A 16,009-nucleotide genomic window follows, 5' to 3' on the forward strand; every position below is an offset into this window, starting at 1 on the left:
ACCGGGGCTCTTCCCACTTCGTGGGGCTTCCTGCCCTCGGGCACTTCTGCTCTTATGTTCCTAACCCTTTCCTTGGAAACCAGGGATTTGATATTTCCCTGGAGCCCTTCTCGGCCCCTCCCCTTGTATCTGCTTCCCCCATCCCCTTCTCTTGGGCAAGCCTCCTGCGGGCAGAGGCTCTCGCCGGCCCGCGCTCTACCACCTGTGCCCTGCAGTGATCAGGCATTGCGCTCTGCTCCCCACCTGTGTGTGCAGCACCGGCTGTGAAGTGTGGAGACGACCCCCCCACAGGCTGGTCAGTCGGTGGTTGACCTGCCGTTTACAGCCTGAGGGGCGTCTGAGGGGCTTCTAGAGAGATTAAGATCCGTGCAGGCGGGCACAGGGAGCCAGGGGTGTCAGAAGCTGAACTCCAGCGCTAGTTGGTGCATCCTAATGCTTCTCAACCTTGCATGTCGTAGGCGCCTAATAAGGGTTTGTGGAGTAATTGAGAGCTGGAAAGGACCCCAGAGAGGATCTAGTTCAACTCCTTTACAGGAGGAAACTGAAGCCTCAAAGAGTGTCAACAGGCAATCACTGCGTCTGATATTTACATGAAAACAAGGTTAATTACAAGAGAAATGAACCTGCATGGGAACCCAATGGGCTTGAAGGTTTTACAGAAGTTGACACATATAATAGCAGGACAAAGGGACAAATCCCCCCCTGGAGGGAGATACCAGGAAGGGGCAGAACATGGGAGGGGGAAAGAGTGCATCCAAGGCTTGGGACACCAAAATCACTCCCCACTGAGAGAAGCCAGGAAAGGGCAAAGGCCCCATTCTTTTCCCTTGGGAACTGCTAAGTTCTGAAGATAGGAGGGCTCCCTTATCTGCAGAAGACTCTAGCTGTCCAAGCAGCATCCCAGTGAGCCTGTCAGCTCAGGGGGAGCTTCATCCTTGACACACTCAGGGCTTCCTGCATGTTCAGAGTCCAGTGTTTCTGAAAAAAAAAAAAGGCAACTCAGAAAGACAAGTTGAGGGAATCCCCTTAACCAAAAGGGAGGCGATTTGCCCGATTACTCAGGGCTGTCTGCACTGGGCCTTCATTGTGGGAAAGGTCCAAGAGAATGGCCTGGATTTCCGGGGGCATCCTCTGCCTGATACTCTAAGAACCTCCTGCTTCTGAGATGTACAACATGCAGCCAGGTAGAGTGAGCCACAGGACCCCATTTCTAGACCATTAGGGTTCCAACCCGGTGGGGTACCCAGTGCAATTGTTCTCATTTTATAAATGAGGAAACCCCACCCTGGTCCCACAACTAATGCACATGGAGCTGGGCTCCAAACCACATCTGATTCTGAATGGAATTCTCTTTCTACCATCGCCAGCTTTTTCTATCTCCAGTGCTTAGCACAAAGCCTTCCTTGCTCTTAGGAGAGACTTGATTGTGCACTTTGGTAAATGATCTCACTCCTGTTCTCTAGCAATTCTACTGTGACTTAATGGGCTTGTTCTGGGCTTTAGAAGGGGCTTCATTGGCCTCTTTGTAAAGAAAATAAGAGCGAACATTGTCCTGAAGAAGAATGAAAACCAGCTCCCCTGAAGATTCTCCAGTGACCAGGGAAAGCTGCACTGAGATTTTAAACTAACAAAAAAAGGTATTTGGAGAACCTGGGGTTCTCCTGAGATCTGTGGAGGTTATTGAGAAAAGTGTAGGGTTATTTAGTCTGGAGCAGTGAGGACCAGCAAAAGTTCTTCCCGTATTCGGACGATAGTCAGTTACTTTCCATCCTGCTGAAATGTTGACTGAAAACTAGGTTCATAGAGCTTGAAGGACACCCAGAGACCGTATGACCCCAAACCCTCACTTTACGGAAGAGGACACAGGCCTAGGAGGATTAGGTGGCCTGCCTGCTCAGGACATGCCAGAGGTGGGCTTCGAACGAGCTCCACACCCAAGTTCTTTCTACTGCATTGGCTCTCCATCAGAATCAGGAAAGGTGAGAAGATTTCCTTTGGGAGTATTTACAGATAAGGTAGATTCCACCTTTTCTTAGCTGGAGATGGAGACAAGTAACAAACAGGATGTGAGTGTGCTCAAAATCCACTTTCCCTCGGCAGTTCTTTTGTCTCACGAAGCCTCTTCTCTCATACAGCCCTTCAGAGGAGGAGACGAACGCTGGGCACTAATGGTTATCATTCAGATCTTTCTCTGTTGGGGATAGAAAGAAAGAGCACCGGCATGATTGTTCCCATATTTAGGAAGCACCGAAGCCTGGCACTGTTCTTATGTGGGAGGTTAGGGCTCCTCTGTCCCTTCAGTGGTGGGTAGGATCCTAGAACTGCCGTCAAGAAGCCCCCGGTTTGTTTGTGCGGGACCATAAACATCACCTGTGACCATAAGTCACCTGGCTGCTGAGTCTCATTTCCCCCATCTGTAAGTTGCAGCTGTTCGGAGCTGTGGTTGTCGGGAGCCTATGCACTCTGCACATGTTATCGGTCGTAATTAATCATCATTCCCTCCATTTTACAAACTAGGGGCTGAAGCTCCAAGCTTGTGACTGGTGCACTGCCCCAGGCTTGTGGGTTTCAGAGCCAGGGTTCCAAGCCCAGTATCTCCTGATTCTAAGTTTCCGTCCCCTCCGTCTTCATAGCGGCCACTAGGTGGCGCAGTGGATAGCTCATTGGGCCTGAAGTCAACTCTGGCATCACATACTGGCTCTGTGACCCTGGGCAAGTCATTTCACCCCGTTTGCCTCCATTTCCTCATCTGTAAAATGGCCTGGAGAAGGAAATGGCAAACCACTGCAGTATTTTTGCCAAGAAAACTCCAAATGGGGTCTCAAAGAGTCTTAAACAACTGAACAACACAGTGCTTATAAGTGATTTATTTGTTTGTTTATTTATTTATTTTGCGGTGCAGTGGGGGTTAAGTGACTTGCCCAGGGTCACACAACTAGTAAGTGTCAAGTGTCTGAGGCTGGATTTGAACTCAGGTCCTCCTGAATCCAGGGCCGGTGCTTTATCCACTATGCCACCTAGCTGCCCCATAGCCAAAGCCTCTAAATATGAAGGGATGTTCTACAACACAAATTTACTGTAAGCAGAAAATAAATGGTACAAACAGATTCTGAAAGAATTTCGTGGCAAGGAAGTACATTCTTGGTTATCATGATCAGGGAAGGTTTCACAGACTAGTGAGACTTGTTGGAGAGGTGCAGTGAAGAGGTTGGAGGGCCTTTCAAGCATCAAATGACTGAGGATGGGTTGTGTTCCTGTTTGTTGTTTGGAACATTGAATGTTTGTCTTTCCATAGTGTGATGAGTGGTAGCCACACTCCTAGGCCAGTCTGAAAGAACCCGTTTTGCCCTGGTACTCTAGACCCCAGCCACCATTTGTAACCTTGTTTCCAGGGGGAATGTGTTTCAGTTTGGGGTGTGTTTTCTCCCCCCTGAGGTTGCAGTCAGGGGCTCTGTCAGAGCCATCAGCTGCTTGGCCCTCACAAGAACTCTGCTTTTCTGGATCCTTTTTTGCTGATTTTACCATAATAAAATGTTCAGATTCAAACCTGAGGTTGGGGAATAGGGAATTCTCAAGTATTCAGGCCCCATTTGTAGACAATTTGATAATTTGGGGTTCTGTTGAGCTTTGGGATTATTTAGGCCCATGGCTCCTCCCTCCCTTCCTTGCCTTAGTTTATGTTTTGTTTAGCTGTTACAGTCATCTCTGCCTCAAGTGGGTATGAACAGTCCCTCTAGATCTGCTAGGATGAATAGTCTGGAGACCAAGACAACTGGGGGAATCGTTAGTTTGTCACTACTACTATTGTTACACCATCAGTCCTGACCTCCAACAGAATCTCCCATTAGACATTCTTCCCATAAGCCTCTCAAAGCCCATGATGAATGTAGGGAATTGGAGCCAGGTTGTTGCCATGTATCATGGGGAGCTCAGAACACTTGGATGTCAGGGCACCACAGGGGTCAAGTCACCAGGTAATCATTGTTAAGGGGAAAGCTGACAGCTTCACCTACATCTTCTTTCTTGAGGAGGTTTGTGTAAATTGGAGTTTAGGTAAAGAAAGTACTTTCTTGAAGCAGTTTTTAATTGCTGAGTCATGCATTATTACCTGGTTGTCTACAAATAGACTTTCTATGTAACTCTAACAGGCTATTTTTCAATGGATTTTCTATCCACCAACCCCCAAACTTCCCCAACAAACACTTCTGTCACAAGACCCAAAGGATAAAGGAGCAACAAGCCTGAGTCCATTTATTTCAGGTAACTGTCTGCAATCTGGGAGTTGCTTCAATATGGCCTCCACTTGGTGCCCCATGGCCTGCAGAATGCACACAGCCCTTGGGAGGGCTTGTTTTTTCTCAGCTTGCCTTCTACATCTCTGCGTCTTTTCACAGTCCTTTGTGACCGTGTCCCTTTTACTCACCACTTTCTGCATTTTCCTTATGAACCTTCATCTCCAGCGCTACACACACATGGACAGAGTGCCCGGGTGCTCTTGCGTTTCCTTACCTGCTCTGCCTGGCTTTCTCTTTGATCCTCTTTTAGTTCTTCCAGTCCCTGCCCATCTGGCTTGTGTTTTCTACACCAGCAAGTGTAACCACCTTGATTGAGTGTCCACAGTATGCATGGTATCACGCTAAGTATTGAGGAGGGTCACAGAGAAGTGAGAAATAAGCCTTGTCCATGGAGAGCTTCAAGCCACTAATCACAAGCAGATGAAACACATGCATAAATAAGTGGAATACTTATTAGAGCACCCCAAATGTATAAGAATGTACCGCATGCTTCGAGGGCCAAGGAGATGGAAAGAGAGATATTTCTGGCTTGGGGACCAGGGAAGGCTTTGTGAACAGTGCAGCTTTTGAGTTTCACCTTGAAAGCTGGGTTGGTTTTACAACAGGCCCCAGGGATGATGGGGAGGGAATTAGTTAGAAGGTGAGCAAATTAGTTAGAATGTGAGCAAAAACATGAAAACAAAAAAGTCTAGGATGTTTCCAAAGAGGCAGCAAGTAATGTTATGCTTCTTACTTGCTTAGGAAAGACAGAAGAAGTATACTAACGGCCCTGAGTAATACATCTTTTTATTGAATCAGACCCAGGTGGGTGTTTAGGAATAAGTGGGATTTAAAAAGCAAGTTTCATGATGAGGGTAGCAGAACATCTCTGAAAAACCCATTATTTTGCTCCTTTGAAGGGTCATCTCCACCCCACCCCTTATTTGGTTAACCAGAAATCTGGATTGTATGCCCTTTAATAGCACAAAAAAGACCAAGCACCACACAGAATCAAAATGAAATTAAAAGAAATTAGACCCAGCAAAACTATACACTCCCAAATCAGAATCTACAGAACACAGTCCACAAAGTGTCCCTGTTTTCCTTGCTGAGTTTTATTTATGGTCCTTAAAGAATATGCACAGTACTTCTATAATGAGCTTATATCTACCTAATTAGCATATTCTGAAAAGAAGCAAATGCTACACTACTGTTTTCAGAATGACTTGTGAAAATTTGAGTCATTGGGTATAGTCGTCCCAAGAATATACCTTTGCTGGAATTAAAAGATCCCAAATTCACAAGATTATTAAAACATCAAAGTAGCACACATCCGTAATAGAAATAATCCTAGTGATTCTGATAGAACAGGGGTTCCTAACCTGGGGCCCATGAACTTTTTTAAAAGTATTTTGATAGCTATAGTTCCATATAATTTTTCTAAGTCATCCTGTGTATTTTATTATATGCGTTTTGAAACAGTGATTTTCTTGGAAGGGGTCCATGGGCTTCACCAGACTGCCAAAGGCGTGGGGTCCATGATACAAAAACAAGTTAAGAATCTTCGTGATGAGGACACTGGCATAGATTTAATCTTTTGTTTGTTTTTTTGGTTTTTTGAAGGGCAATGAGGGTTAAGTGACTTGCCCAGGGTCACACAGCTAGTTAAGTGTCAAGTGTCTGAGGCTGGATTTGAACTCAGGTCCTCCTGAATCCAAGGCCAGTGCTCTATCCACTGCGCCACCTCGCCGCCCCCCTAGATTTAATCTTAAAGAGATGAGTCTAACTAACAGTAGTTCAGTTTGTCTGGAGTGAAAAGGCTGGAATAGAGAGGTGCACATTGGAGGGCCTAGAGGAGTGTGTTTGGGCTTTCTGAGTTTTGAGCCTGAGGAATGATGTGAACAGAAGATTGATAGGCTGGATCGAACTGGGCAGAACTAAAGACAGAGGCCAGTGAAGAGCTTATTGGCAATGATCCAGGTGAGAACTAACGGACTCTTGGAATTGCTTCAAGCTGGGCACCTTTCCTTCAGTCCTTTTCCTCGCAGTTTTCACTTAGCTACCAAAATTCCCTTTGCAGGGCACATTCCCCCAGTCAGAAACCTTGGGTAGCAATTTGCCCGTTTTGTTGTTAAGTCATTTTTCAGTTGTGTCTGACTCTTCATGACCCCATTTAGGGTTTTCTTGGCAAAGACATTGGAATGGTTTGCCATTTCCTTCTCCAGCTCATTTTACAGACAACGAAACTGAGGCAAACAGGGTTAAGTGACTTGTTCAGGGTCACACAGCTCATAAGTGTCTGAGGCCAGATTTGAACTCAACCCAAAGCCTATCATTCTATCCACACCTAGCTGTCCCTATTTGCCCACAGAGTAAAATAAAACTTAGCCTGGCTCTAATTTAAGTTTGCCCTTAGTGTGGCTCTAATCTTTTGTTTCAGCTTTTCTTTAGTCTTGTTTATTTATTGTACATCTCAGCCAAACTGTGCTGTTTCCTTTTAATTCCATCTTCCTCACTCCATTTTCACAGAATTTCCCTCGGACCTAGAACTCCTTCATGTTGCTTGCCTGTTGAAATCTTTTGTTTCCTTATGGTGCTCAGTTTCCCTGGTGTGAGCACCCTCCCCCCCCCAAAAAAAAATTTCTTTCATCCTTATTGAGACCTTTTTCACTTCATTGTCACCCTGCCCATCTTCCATACTGCTTTCCTTGTGGCCACTGTGCCTCCAGCCCCCAAAGCAGACCACCTGAGACCCTACCTGGGAGGAGCTAAGCTACTTAGACTTGGCTCCCCAGCCATACATCCTTATCTCCACCCCAGCCATTCACAACCTGCACAACCTTCCCTCCCTTCTCTGAAAACTGTGTCTAAAAAGAAGAGCCCATTATTGGGCTACTTTCTTCCACTCACGATCTTTGTGACTTCCTGGACCATAAGTTTCTCTCCTGTTCAATAATCTCCCTAATATAGTGTCTCCCATTAGACTGTAAGTTTCTTTAGGGCAGTAACTATCTCATTTTTGTATTTGTATCCTAAGTGCTTGGCACTTAGTAAGTGCTTAATTAATGCTCATTCATTAAAGGCAGCTAGGTGTTGATAAGAGTGCTGAGTTCAGAGTCAGGGAAACCTGAATTCAAATCCAGCCTCCGAGATTTCTTAGCTCGGTGACCCTGGACAAGTCATTTCACTGCTGGCCGCCTCGGTTTCCTCAGCTGTAAAATGGGATGATATAGCACCTACCGCCCAAAGTTGTTGTGAGGATTAAATGAGATAATATGTGTAAAGTACTTAGCACAGCACATATATAGTAGGCACTTAGTAAATTCTTGTTTCCTTCTAGTCCTTCCTTCAGTGTGGACATATATTAGATTTTAGGCTCCTTGAGGGTAGGTGCTATCGTTTACTTCTTTATTTCTCCAGTGTCTACCAGTGGTGCTTTGAATATACTATATTTTCTATAAATTGCTTCTAATTGAATTGAAAGTGAATTAGGATTTGGGTAGTAGGAAGGGAAAAGGAGTTTTCAGATGTAGATTCAAAGACTTAGCTCCCAGTGAGAGTTGCAAGAGAGTCGGCAGTCAAAGAATCACAAAATATCCATGCAGGCTATCTATCTGATCCACTCTATCATTAAAAACCCGTCTTCAGCATATCCAGCAAAGGGTCACCTGGCTTTTACCCAAAGGCCTCGGTCAGGGGGCCCGATGCCTCTCGAGGTGGTCCTTCCTACTGTGCCTCTCACAGTAGCCCTCATACTTTGTGTTATTGGAGTGTTTCCTCAGAGCCAGGCTTGTTTTTCCTCTCTGAACATTCTCTCCGTGCTCCCAGGCCAAACAGAATGAATCTAACCCTCCGACACATCGGCCCTGCAAACATTTGAAGCCAGCTACCATGTTCTCCGTCAGGCCTTCTCTTCTCCAGATTAAACACAGCCTGTGTCTGTAACAGAACCTTCTATGCTACATACTCTTCTCTTCTCCCCATCCTTCCCAAGACATGCTGTCTGGAACTGAACTCGGAGTGACTGAGGCTGACTTTCGGAGAATTCCAAAAGCAAAAGGAGCACGTTTTAAGGGGAAATGATGGCTTTGAACATTCTTTTAGTAATAACAGCCAGAGCTGTTGCTTGTGGCCATGTCATAGACCTCTCCTTTATGCTGTTGGCTCAGCTTGGGGTTAGATCCTCTCAGTCACTTCTTTTCAGAGTCCTTACACCTCTACTTCTCAGCTTACCTGACTCATTGCTCCTTTATTGCTTCCTTGCTTAAGGCTGCTCCAGTACAGCCAGGGTCCTCTACTCAGGCCACTGCCCTTCTCCTTTTGTACCCATTTCATTGGTGAGTTCATCCATTCCTGGATTTTTTTTTCCTATGCTTTGAGATACCAGATCTCTGGTGTCCTTCCTTACTTACTGTGGTCATCGTATCCAGAATTGAATATCCTGCCAACAAGTCAAGCTCAAAGCAGTATAGTAACACTAGATCTTCCCCGTCCCAGTTCCCGAGGGAAGAGGCATATGGGATTTAGAGGTGGAACATGAGCTTGGAGATCCTTTCATCCAGTCGTCTCACTTTACAGATGTCGAAATAGACTCAGCAGCAGAACCAGGATTCCGATGCATATGTTCTGACTCCAGATCCAGCGACCTTACCACCCTATCCTATTTTCTTTTCCTCAGTATTGTTTGAATTTTAGAGAATTCAAATCAAGAAGCATTTACTTAATACCTGCTTGCAGGGGTCACAGAGTCAGTATCTTGATTGCTGTCTTTTGACCTTAAAACCCACTGTTCTCTCCCTTGCATCTTGCTGGTTCCAGTGTCCCTCTGTAGCCCCCAAATCCTGATCATGGCAGGCCTGGATTTTGAGAACCTGGTTGGCCTGGTTTGAGAGAACTCTAGCTGCACCAATTCTGGATAGAAAAGCTGTCTGATTTGTGATTAGAAATTGCCTGGGCACACAAATAACCTGCACCCCCAAGAGCCTCTCCCTCACTTGCTACCGCTCCCTTCTGCCACAGCCCTGGCTGGCACTCTTCCTTCCCAGGGCTCTCACCGGGCCGTGCTGGGAGCCTCTCTCTACTTCCTTCTCTCCCTCCAGTCCTCGGTATCCAGAGGAACCCGGGGTCTCTTCTTGTATGGTTCTGGAAGCCAGCCTCCTCCTCATTCCTGCAGGAAGGTACATTCTGAATGGAAAGGTGCACAGCCAGTGGGTTGGGGAGCGGCTGAAAAGTGAGTGTGAGCCAGGAACGCTGGCAGGAGGAGCTTGGCTTGAGGTAGGACTGATCCCATTGTTCTTATGTTTTAGGTGCAGAACTCAAAACATGACCCACAAGATACGTAGCCAATGTTCAGAGCTCATTTGGCTAGAACTGGAATACAATTGTCTACAGCGTATCCACAAGGAATCGGAAAAGTCAGTCTAATGGCTAACAAGAAAGAACCTCCGTTCTTTAATGAAGATAACGTGGGACCATTTTACTACAAACTTCCTTTCTACGAGACTATGGAGCTTTTCATTGAGACACTGACGGGGACATGCTTTGAGTTGAGGGTTTCACCTTTTGAAACTGTCATCTCTGTGAAAGCTAAAATTCAAAGATTAGAAGGTAGTTGTATTCTTAATTCTTATTACTAAGTGTCATGCTGTCAGTGTAGGTTAATGCTTTTGAAGTGGCGTGATTTAACTGGATGGGGGGGGGGATAGAGAGGAAGGGCGGCCATCTGGGCCAGGGATTTCATCTCTGCAGGAAGATCCTGGAGGGAAGTTTCCTTCTACCAACGAAGGTCGGCAGATTTTCTGTAACTTAGAGTGGCAGAGTTGCCTGGGACCCTTGCTCAGGGTCATGAAGCCAATGTATTTCAGAGACAGTGCTCAAACCCAGGTGTTCCTGCTTCTGAGGCCATTCTGTCCCATCTCTCACTCTGCCTTTCATCTTTGAAATTACCCCATAAAAACACCTTTATTTCCTTATCTCATTGCCTCATAATAAATATCTTGCTTATGATGTTTTAAAAAATACATTGCTCTGAAATCCAGCTCAGTTGTGGGTCATTTTTAATGCAGACAGTCTTAGAATTGTAGCCAAGAAAAGTTGTGACTTTCCGAAACATGTTGCCAAAATTCTCTTGCTGTTTACAATGGCTCATTTTTACATTTTATTTCCTTGGGACAGTCATTAGGCCCGGCCCTTTTTTCCTCCCAGTTTCTAGGTTTTGTGTATATGCCTTTTAAGTTCCTGAAACATTTCTCTTGATTCTACATGCCACTGAAAAGAGCATAAGAAATATGTTTTTCTCATCAGATGAAGTGATAGATCAGCTTCATTAGTGGCCTCCTTGCTCTCTCCTTAGATGCATGTGCAGCTAGCTCTGGCTCCAGAGTGGAGGAGTAATAGTGTGTCCCTCCAGCTCAGTCAGTGGTTCGTGGGGGGTGGGAGGGGACTTCAATCCCCTTTTCCCGTGAGAAGAAGTCTGACACTTGAGCAGAGGTGGAATCTGGGCTTCCTCAAGGCAATAGAATCTGGACTTAATAGTTGTAACCTGAGAGACTTTCTTTTTTTGTTTGCTTAACTATCAAAATTTGAAGGCATAATTCTATAATAATCCTATTTTGCATTTAGGTTCCTATGATGGGCCTAATGATCTAGGTACTCGTTGATCCACATGTAGTCTTCTAAGGAGCAAGTATTTTTTAGACATTTTTGTTGAATAAACACTTGTGGGGGGCAGCTAGGTGGCGCAGTGGATAGAGCACCGGCCCTGGATTCAGGAGTACCTGAGTTCAAATCCGGTCTCAGACACTTGACACTTACTAGCTCTGTGACCCTGGGCAAGTCACTTAACCCCTATTGCCCCGCAAAAAAAAAAAAAAAAAAAAAGAATAAGCACTTGTAAGCTCACAGAGTTGGAAGGGATCTCCTTCAAGATTCAGCTTACGGGGTCAGCTAGGTGGGGCATTGGATAAAGAACCAGCCCTGAATTCAGGAGGACTTGAGTTCAAATCTGGCCTCAGACACTTGACATTTAAAAGCTGTGGGACCCCAGACAAGGCACTTAACCCTCATTGCCCTGCAAAAAAAAAAAAAAAAAAAGGTTCAGCTTACATTGGGGCAGCTAGGTGACGAAGTGGATAGAGCACTGACCGTGAAGTCAGGAGTACCTGGAGTCAAGAGTTCAGATATGGCCTCAGACACTTACTGGCCATGTGACCCTGGGCAAGTCACTTAATCTTGATTGCTTTCAAAAAGAAAAAAAAGATTCTACATCTCACTTTCTTCTTTTCCTTTTCCCTTACCTCCAATTTACCCCGTATACTTATCTTGTATGTACATACAAAGTTGTATGCATGTTGTGTCTCCCATTTCTTCCCCCATTTGCTAGTGAGCCCCTCAAGGTTAGGAACAATGTTTTTGCCTTTTCTTGTATTCCCAATGCTTGCCAAGGTGTCTGGCACATAGCAAGCCCTTATTAATGCTTGTTGCCTGGGAAAGTCATTTATACCATTTTTCTCCACTTCCTCTCCTCTCACTCTCTTCTTTTTTTTTTTCAATCTTAATAGTATTTTATTTTTTTCCAGTCACATGTATAGTTTCTAACATTCATTTTTTATAAGATTTTGAGTTCCAATTTTTTTTTCCTCCCTCCCTTTCCCTCACCCCTCCTCAAGACAGTGACCAATCTTATATAGGTTACATATGTACAGTCATGTTAAACATCAAAAGAATCAGATTCTTCTTTCACAACATGACATGCAGAAATGTGTTTAATGTGATTGTACATATATAGCTTATATCAGATTGCTTTCTGTCTTGGGGAGGGGGGAGGGAAGGGAGGGAGAAAATTTTGGAACTCAAAATCTTAAGATAATAAATGTTGAAAACTATTTTTACATATAACTGGAAAATAATAAAATGCTTTTATGATTAAAAAGAAAGAAAGAAAGAAAAATCAGAACAAAGGGGAAAAACCTCAAGAAAAAAGAAAAAAAAAAGAAAAAATAGTATGGTTCAATCCACATTCAGATTCCACAATTATTTTTCTGGATTAGGAAAGCATTTTCTATCATGAGTCCTTTGGAATTGTCTTAGATCATTGTATTGCTGAGAAGAGCCAAGCCAAGTCTATGACAGCTGATCATCACACAGTGTTGCTGTCACTGTGTACAATTTTCTTCTGGTTCTTTTTACTTCATTCAGCATCAGTCCACTTAAGTCTTTCCAGGTTTTTCTGAAATCTACCTGCTCATCACTTCTTATAGCACAATAGTATTCCATTACATTCATATACCACAAGTTGTTCAGCCATTGCCCAATTGATGGGTATCCCCTCAATTTCCAATTCTTTGCCACCACAAAAAGAGCTGCTATAAATATTTTTTTACATGTGGGTCCTTTTCCCTTTTTTATGATTTCTTTGGGATACATACCTAGTAGTGGTATTACTGGGTCAAAGAGTAAGCACAGTTTTATAGTCCTTTGGGCATGGTTCCAAATTGTTCTCCAGAATGGTTGGATCAGTTCACAACTCCATCAATAATGCATTAGTGGGGCAGCTAGGTGGCACAGTGGATAAAGCACTGGCCTTGGAATCAGGAGGACCTGAGTTCAAATCCGGCCTCAGACACTTGACACTTACTAGCTGTGTGACCCTGGGCAAGTCACTTAACCCTCATTGCCCTGCAAAGAAAAGAAAAGAAAAAAATAATGCATTAGTGTCCCAATTTTCCCATATCTTCTCCAACATTTATCATTTTCTTTTTTTGTCATATTAGCCAATCTGATAGGTGTGAGGTGGTACCTCAGAGGCATTTTAATTTGAATTTCTCTAATCAATAATGATTTACAGCATTCTTTCATATGACTATGGGTTGCTTTGATTTCTTCGTCTGAAAACTGCCTGTTCATATCTTTTGACCATTTCTCAATTGGGGAATGATTCATATTCTTGTGAAGTTGATTCAGTTCTCTATATATTTTAGAAATAAGGCCTTTATCAGAAACATTGACTGTAAATTGTTTCCCAGCTTTCTGCTTCTAATTTTGACTGCATTGGTTTTGTTTGTACAATTTTTTTAATGTGATCAAAATTATACATTTTGCATTTCATAATATTCTCTATATCTTGTTTGGTCATAAATTCTCCTCATCTCCATAGATCTTAGAGGTAAGCTACTCTTTCCTCTCCAGATTTGACTATGGTATCACCCTTTATATCTAAATCATGTACCCATTTTGGCCTTATTTTGGTATATGGTGTAAGATGTTGGTATATGCCTAGTTTCTGCCATACTATTTTCCAGTTTTCCCTGCAGTTTTTTCCAAATAGTTAGTTCTTATGCCAGTAGCTAGTCTCTGGGTTCTCTCATTTCTTCTCTTTTATTTTGCTGGGCAATGAGGGTTAAGTGACTTGCCAAGGGTCACACAGCTAGTAAGTGTCAAGTGTCTGAGACTGGATTTGAACTCAGGTCCTCCTGAATCCAGGGCCAGTGCTTTATCCACTGCACCACCTACCTGCCCCCTCTCATTTCTTCTTAACCCTCTGTATGAGGCTGTACCCTCAAACTTACCATTGATCTCGAAGTCTTCATCTGTCTTATCCTCGGAAGCACTTGATGTTGTTGGTCGCCTAACCTGGGCCCTTTCTCTGCAACTTTCATGCTAGTGTTCTCTCCTGGTTCTCTTCCAACCTGTCTGACCACTTGTCAGTGAGTGGCCTTTTCTCTATCTTCATTCAGGTGATCCTAGGTGTGCTTCAGGCCTTTGTCTTGGGCCTTCTTCTCTTTACTCTCTCATCTGGTGATCTCATCAGCTCCCATGCTTTCACTAATCTGTGCATGTAATTCCCAGAAATATTGATCCAACCCCTAGACTCTCTCCTGTGTTCCAGTACCACATCACTTGCTGTCTTTTAAAATCTGGAACTTAATGTCCCTTCGGCATTTCAAGCTTAACATGCTCAGAGTGGATAGAACTCATTGTCTTTCTTTCCAAACCCACCTTTTCCCTGAACTCTTCTTATGTCCATCCTCCCAGGTTTACAGTATCAGTCTTCCTTGACTCCTCATTTTAACTCATTCCCAAATAGAACAGCTAGCATTTATATAGTGCTTTTAGGTTTGCAAAGTTCTTTGCAAATATTTTATTTTATCTTCACAATATCCTGGGAGTTAAATACTATTATTCCCATTTTACAGATGAAGAAACTGAACTGACAGAGCTTAAATGCCAAATCTTGTTATGTCTACCTTTACAATAGCTTTCTCATATTTCTCCTTTTCATTTACACAAATAGTTCAAACTCTCTTCACCTCTTTCTTAGGCTGCTGCTATAGCCTAATTCTTCTCCCCGCCTCATGTCTCTTCCCAGTACAATCCATTAAGAGATGATCCTTTCCTTCCTTCTATTCTTCCTTCTTTCTTTTCTTCTATCCTTCCTTCCATACACCCATCCTTCCTCCATAAAATCCTCCATCACCATCTTAAATTATTTTTCTAAAACACAAATCTAACCATGTCACAGTAAACTCTGTGGTTCCCTCTTGCCTCAAGGATCAGCTATAAAGTGCTCTCTTTAGCACTGAAATCTTTTCATAACCTGCTGCCTTCCTGCCTTTCCAGTGTCCTTACATTTTACTTCTCTCCATGAACCCTGCAGTCTAGGCCTGCAGGAACAGGAAGTTGCTTGCACCTAGTGCTTCATTTGCCATCTCCAGGCCTTTGCACTGGCTGTCCCCCTTTGCTTAGAATGTTCTGCTGTCTCACTTCTGCCTCCTAGTTATCCTGACTTTCCTTCGGGACTCAGCCCTAATCCACTTGTTTCCTTCCTTCCCTTTCCAGTACCCCAGCTGCTATTGCCTTCCCCTCTTGAGATTATCTTCCATCTCCTTTATGTGTATCTTGTACATAACCCAGATATTTTCATGTCTGTTCTCCCCAAAAGAATGGGAGCCCCTTGAGGACAGGGGCAATTTGCCCTTCTTTGTATTCCCAGCCTTAGCACAGTGCCTGGCCAAAGTGAAGCCTGCAATAATCAGACAGTTGTCTGTGACTCCAGGGAACTTTGCAGATGTGAGGCCAGGTTCGGTTAAGTACGCAGGAACTCCACATGAGAAACTTTGCAAGCACCTGGCAGATGGAGTCACTGGCCCCTTCTCTGTTGTTCAGGCCGCACATCTAATGGCCTACCATCTCTCACTCCCTTTGTCCATGGGCATCGATACCTACTCCATTGTTCACAGTGGCTTTGTATCTACCAGATGCTCACTCCCTCCATCCCTCAACTCACCCCCACCCCACAAGACCTGGCATGGTCAAGGACTGTAGGAATTATGTTGGGACCATATTTAGTGCTTGTATGATGAGGAAGGTGCGTTGAGGCATGCAAAAGGAGGAGGGTTAGCAGGTACTTCACATCATGCATGCCTCAGAGTTGGCTCTTGCATCATAGCTTCCGGGGCTGTTGATGAGGACAACAATGGCATGAACAGTTCTCCAGTGGAAGAAGGCTTTGGGCGTCAGGTGGAAGTAGAGGACTAGTCAACACCTGACCTGGCTTAGTGTTCGAATAAACCTGTGTGTGGCAAGTTACTGTCTTATTTCTTGTCTAGCCCAACACCCCACCCCCATCCCTGTCTCCTAAACTCTTGGACCCTGAAACTTTGTGTTTCTCATTAGCCCTCCTCTTGGATCTTCTTATAATATCTGGTTTTGACCCATATTCCATCCCTGATTTCACT

The 16,009-nt window shown here is 44.2% G+C and overlaps 1 protein-coding gene across 5 annotated transcripts in view; it reads left to right on the forward strand.

Moving 5' to 3' along the window:
• ZFAND4 (zinc finger AN1-type containing 4) overlaps nt 1–16,009 on the forward strand; it is a 69,489-nt gene that overhangs the window by 897 nt on the left and 52,583 nt on the right. For 3 of the 5 annotated variants that reach the window (XR_006355067.1, XR_006355068.1, XM_043989804.1), the window contains exon 2: nt 9,581–9,881. The exons of 1 other annotated variant lie outside the window; for it this stretch is intronic. Coding sequence is in view for 1 of the 4 variants with exons in the window: in XM_043989804.1 (XP_043845739.1) it covers nt 9,620–9,881 (262 nt within the window). In the remaining 3 variants the exon portion in view is untranslated. Of the gene's footprint in view, nt 1–9,580; nt 9,882–16,009 lie in introns of those variants that run through there. One more of the 5 variants, XM_043989806.1, reaches the window with a different exon arrangement.

The sequence above is a fragment of the Dromiciops gliroides genome, chromosome 2, assembly GCF_019393635.1.
Source record: "Dromiciops gliroides isolate mDroGli1 chromosome 2, mDroGli1.pri, whole genome shotgun sequence".
Taxonomy (NCBI): domain Eukaryota; kingdom Metazoa; phylum Chordata; class Mammalia; order Microbiotheria; family Microbiotheriidae; genus Dromiciops; species Dromiciops gliroides.